The sequence below is a fragment of the Procambarus clarkii genome, chromosome 79 (assembly GCF_040958095.1).
Source record: "Procambarus clarkii isolate CNS0578487 chromosome 79, FALCON_Pclarkii_2.0, whole genome shotgun sequence".
NCBI lineage: Eukaryota > Metazoa > Arthropoda > Malacostraca > Decapoda > Cambaridae > Procambarus > Procambarus clarkii.
This window is the reverse complement of record NC_091228.1, coordinates 15,006,885-15,012,939: the sequence shown is the minus strand read 5'-3', so window position 1 is coordinate 15,012,939 and position 6,055 is coordinate 15,006,885. Positions and strand designations below refer to the sequence as shown.

General features: G+C 47.8%; 1 protein-coding gene across 1 annotated transcript in view; it reads right to left on the bottom strand.

Annotated features, from left to right (window-relative positions):
- Positions 1-5,052: 5,052 nt before the first annotated feature.
- LOC138357704 (golgin subfamily A member 6-like protein 2) overlaps positions 5,053-6,055 on the bottom strand; it is a 1,227-nt gene continuing 224 nt past the window's right edge. The window contains exon 2 of the mRNA XM_069314692.1: positions 5,053-5,894. Within this exon, the coding sequence (XP_069170793.1) occupies positions 5,053-5,894 (842 nt within the window). The remainder of the gene's footprint in view (positions 5,895-6,055) is intronic.

Genomic DNA, 6,055 nt, shown 5'->3' with positions numbered 1-6,055 from the left:
GTCTATAATAAACATGTAGACCCCAGCACCAATGTCTATAATAAACGTGTGGACCCCAGCACCAATGTCTATAATAAACATGTGGACCCCAGCACCAATGTCTATAATAAACATGTGGACCCCAGCACCAATGTCTATAATAAACATGTGGACCCCAGCACCAATGTCTATAATAAACATGTGGACCCCAGCACCAATGTCTATACTAAACGTGTGGACCCCAGCACCAATGTCTATAATAAACGTGTGGACCCCAGCACCAATGTCTATTATAAACGTGTGGACCCCAGCACCAATGTCTATAATAAACGTGTGGACCCCAGCACCAATGTCTATTATAAACGTGTGGACCCCAGCACCAATGTCTATAATAAACGTGTGGACCCCAGCACCAATGTCTATAATAAACGTGTGGACCCCAGCACCAATGTCTATTATAAACGTGTGGACCCCAGCACCAATGTCTATAATAAACGTGTGGACCCCAGCACCAATGTCTATAATAAACGTGTGGACCCCAGCACCAATGTCTATAATAAACGTGTGGACCCCAGCACCAATGTCTATTATAAACGTGTGGACCCCAGCACCAATGTCTATAATAAACATGTGGACCCCAGCACCAATGTCTATTATAAACATGTGGACCCCAGCACCAATGTCTATAATAAACATGTGGACCCCAGCACCAGTGTCTATTATAAACATGTGGACCCCAGCACCAATGTCTATAATAAACGTGTGGACCCCAGCACCAAAGATCACTGAAGGTGTGGGGACTCAAACACCAATGCCCACAACAGACATATGGACCCTCCACCAATGTTCATAATCGTGTTGATCACAGAACCAGTGTCCACAATAACGAGTGTACCACCGTACCAGTGTCCACAATAACGAGTGTACCACCGTACCAGTGACCACAATAACGAGTGTACCACCGTACCAGTGTCCACAATAACGAGTGTACCACCGTACCAGTGACCACAATAACGAGTGTACCACCGTACCAGTGACCACAATAACGAGTGTACCACCGTACCAGTGACCACAATAACGAGTGTACCACCGTACCAGTGTCCACATTAACGAGTGTACCACCGTACCAGTGACCACAATAACGAGTGTACCACCGTACCAGTGTCCACAATAACGAGTGTACCACCGTACCAGTGTCCACAATAACGAGTGTACCATCGTTCCAATGTCTACAAGAACGAGTGTACCACCGTACCAGTGTCCACAATAACGAGTGTACCACCGTACCAATGTCCACAATAACGAGTGTACCACCGTACCAGTGACCACAATAACGAGTGTACCACCGTACCAGTGTCCACAATAACGAGTGTACCACCGTACCAGTGTCCACAATAACGAGTGTACCATCGTTCCAATGTCTACAAGAACGAGTGTACCACCGTACCAGTGTCCACAATAAAGAGTGTACCACCGTACCAATGTCCACAATAACGAGTGTACCACCGTACCAGTGTCCACAATAACGCGTGTACCATCGTTCCAATGTCTACAATAACGAGTGTACCACCGTACCAATATCCAGAATAACGAGTGTACCACCGTACCAGTGTCCACAATAACGAGTGTACCACAGTACCAATGTCCACAATAACGAGTGTACCACCGTACCAGTGTCCACAATAACGAGTGTACCACCGTACCAATGTCCACAATAACGAGTGTACCACCGTACCAGTGTCCACAATAACGCGTGTACCATCGTTCCAATGTCTACAATAACGAGTGTACCACCGTACCAATATCCAGAATAACGAGTGTACCACCGTACCAGTGTCCACAATAACGAGTGTACCACCGTACCAATGTCCACAATAACGAGTGTACCACCGTACCAGTGTCCACAATAACGCGTGTACCATCGTTCCAATGTCTACAATAACGAGTGTACCACCGTACCAATATCCAGAATAACGAGTGTACCACCGTACCAGTGTCCACAATAACGAGTGTACCACCGTACCAATGTCCACAATAACGAGTGTACCACCGTACCAGTGTCCACAATAACGAGTGTACCACCGTACCAGTGTCCACAATAACGAGTGTACCATCGTTCCAATGTCTACAAGAACGAGTGTACCACCGTACCAGTGTCCACAATAACGAGTGTACCACCGTACCAATGTCCACAATAACGAGTGTACCACCGTACCAGTGACCACAATAACGAGTGTACCACCGTACCAGTGTCCACAATAACGAGTGTACCACCGTACCAGTGTCCACAATAACGAGTGTACCATCGTTCCAATGTCTACAAGAACGAGTGTACCACCGTACCAGTGTCCACAATAGTGTACCACCGTACCAATGTCCACAATAACGAGTGTACCACCGTACCAGTGTCCACAATAACGCGTGTACCATCGTTCCAATGTCTACAATAACGAGTGTACCACCGTACCAATATCCAGAATAACGAGTGTACCACCGTACCAGTGTCCACAATAACGAGTGTACCACCGTACCAATGTCCACAATAACGAGTGTACCACCGTACCAGTGTCCACAATAACGAGTGTACCACCGTACCAATGTCCACAATAACGAGTGTACCACCGTACCAGTGTCCACAATAACGCGTGTACCATCGTTCCAATGTCTACAATAACGAGTGTACCACCGTACCAATATCCAGAATAACGAGTGTACCACCGTACCAGTGTCCACAATAACGAGTGTACCACCGTACCAATGTCCACAATAACGAGTGTACCACCGTACCAGTGTCCACAATAACGCGTGTACCATCGTTCCAATGTCTACAATAACGAGTGTACCACCGTACCAATATCCAGAATAACGAGTGTACCACCGTACCAGTGTCCACAATAACGAGTGTACCACCGTACCAATGTCCACAATAACGAGTGTACCACCGTACCAGTGTCCACAATAACGAGTGTACCACCGTACCAATGTCCACAATAACGAGTGTACCACCGTACCAGTGTCCACAATAACGCGTGTACCATCGTTCCAATGTCTACAATAACGAGTGTACCACCGTACCAATATCCAGAATAACGAGTGTACCACCGTACCAGTGTCCACAATAACGAGTGTACCACCGTACCAATGTCCACAATAACGAGTGTACCACCGTACCAGTGTCCACAATAACGCGTGTACCATCGTTCCAATGTCTACAATAACGAGTGTACCACCGTACCAATATCCAGAATAACGAGTGTACCACCGTACCAGTGTCCACAATAACGAGTGTACCACCGTACCAATGTCCACAATAACGAGTGTACCACCGTACCAGTGTCCACAATAACGAGTGTACCACCGTACCAGTGTCCACAATAACGAGTGTACCACCGTACCAGTGTCCACAATAACGAGTGTACCACCGTACCAATGTCCACAATAACGAGTGTACCACCGTACCAGTGTCCACAATAACGAGTGTACCACCGTACCAATGTCCACAATAACGAGTGTACCACCGTACCAGTGTCCACAATAACGAGTGTACCACCGTACCAGTGTCCACAATAACGAGTGTACCATCGTTCCCATGTCTACAATAACGAGTGTACCACCGTACCAATATCCAGAATAACGAGTGTACCACCGTACCAGTGTCCACAATAACGAGTGTACCACCGTACCAGTGTCCACAATAACGAGTGTACCATCGTTCCAATGTCTACAATAACGAGTGTACCACCGTACCAATATCCAGAATAACGAGTGTACCACCGTACCAGTGTCCACAATAACGCGTGTACCATCGTTCCAATGTCTACAATAACGAGTGTACCACCGTACCAATATCCAGAATAACGAGTGTACCACCGTACCAGTGTCCACAATAACGCGTGTACCATCGTTCCAATGTCCACAATAACGAGTGTACCACCGTACCAGTGTCCACAATAACGAGTGTACCACCGCACCAATGTCCACAATAACGAGTGGACCACTGTACCAATGTCCACAATAAAGGTGTGGACCCCAGTGTCACGGTTGGGGATGTCATTTATTTGAATGTTGTCTAAGGGGGAAAGGCTTTTACTTGAACCAAGAGGAACTCAAAAAGTAGGGAAAACAGCCGAGTTGATATTAGACAAAGATTTATATGTATAAGACACATATGATATATTATATGGCATAACTTAACTCCTTACAACTTAAGGTCATTCTGAGTGTAACAACACTGAATAATAACCACCAAACCTTCCTCTGGTCTCCCTATGGCTCTTAATCAAACACAGGAACTGAGATAAATGACACAAATGTATATTTTTCAAACACACGTGATATTACATATGTTTTTTTTTTATAAATTAATGCATTGAAAACGAAAACAACATAATCTCTTATCACCAAAACGGGCTTAGCCATAGCTCTAAGTCCAACACTGGAACTGTGCACTCCAGCTCTACCTCTGTCAGCCTGTGACACATATATAAATCCCAAGGAAATCTGGACTCTCTCAGAAACTACTCAGTAGACTATCAGTGTACTCTACCTTTTCTTGCAATCCTGTTAATACAATATAGCGGCTTATCTAATTATTCAGCAGGAGAAAACTCTCAGGAAAAGAACGACATGTTGTCATCAATCCTCCTTGCATCAGGTCTAGATCTATCTTGAGGTTATCTTGAGACGATTTCGGGGCTTTAGTGTCCCCGCGGCCCGGTCCTCGACCAGGCCTCCACCCCCGGGAAGCAGCCCGCGACAGCTGACTAACTCCCAGGTACCTATTTACTGCTAGGTAACAGGGGCATTCAGGGTGAAAGAAACTTTGCCCATTTGTTTCTGCCTCGTGCGGGAATCGAACCCGCGCCACAGAATTACGAGTCCTGCGCGCTATCCACCAGGCTACGAGGTCCTTCCACGCCAATGGTGGACGCCAATGGCGTCCATCATTGTTGCGTCATCGTCTTTTAATTCCTCCATTAACAACATTCCCTCATGCAGCTCTTTGGATTAAGTCCAATTTTTCTTCACACAGTTTGGCTAGTTGAAAAACCATTATTCATGAACGACGTCCAGCTAAAGGTACTTCAGTATTTTAATGGCGGAGTAATAATAGTCACCTGCAGCCTCCCAGTTGACACCTGCAGCCTCCCAGTTGTCACCTGCAGCCTCCCAGTTGTCACCTGCAGCCTCCCAGTTGTCACCTGCAGCCTCCCAGTTGACACCTGCAGCCTCCCAGTTGACACCTGCAGCCTCCCAGTTGACACCTGCAGCCTCCCAGTTGACACCTGCAGCCTCCCAGTTGACACCTGCAGCCTCCCAGTTGACACCTACAGCCTCCCAGTTGACACCTGCAGCCTCCCAGTTGACACCTGCAGCCTCCCAGTTGACACCTGCAGCCTCCCAGTTGACACCTGCAGCCTCCCAGTTGACACCTGCAGCCTCCCAGTTGACACCTGCAGCCTCCCAGTTGTCACCTGCAGCCTCCCAGTTGTCACCTGCAGCCTCCCAGTTGACACCTGCAGCCTCCCAGTTGACACCTGCAGCCTCCCAGTTGACACCTGCAGCCTCCCAGTTGACACCTGCAGCCTCCCAGTTGACACCTACAGCCTCCCAGTTGACACCTGCAGCCTCCCAGTTGACACCTGCAGCCTCCCAGTTGACACCTGCAGCCTCCCAGTTGACACCTGCAGCCTCCCAGTTGACACCTGCAGCCTCCCAGTTGACACCTACAGCCTCCCAGTTGACACCTGCAGCCTCCCAGTTGACACCTGCAGCCTCCCAGTTGACACCTGCAGCCTCCCAGTTGACACCTGCAGCCTCCCAGTTGACACCTGCAGCCTCCCAGTTGACACCTGCAGCCTCCCAGTTGACACCTGCAGCCTCCCAGTTGACACCTGCAGCCTCCCAGTTGACACCTGCAGATTACTTTCAAGAAAATATTCTCCTTTGTATTAATAATTAATTTATAATAGAAACTAACTTCCATAAGAGGTAAGGTTTGTAACACGCATCACCAACGTCCCTAATAAACGAGAAGACCAAATCACCAAAGTCCACAATAAACATGTGGACCACA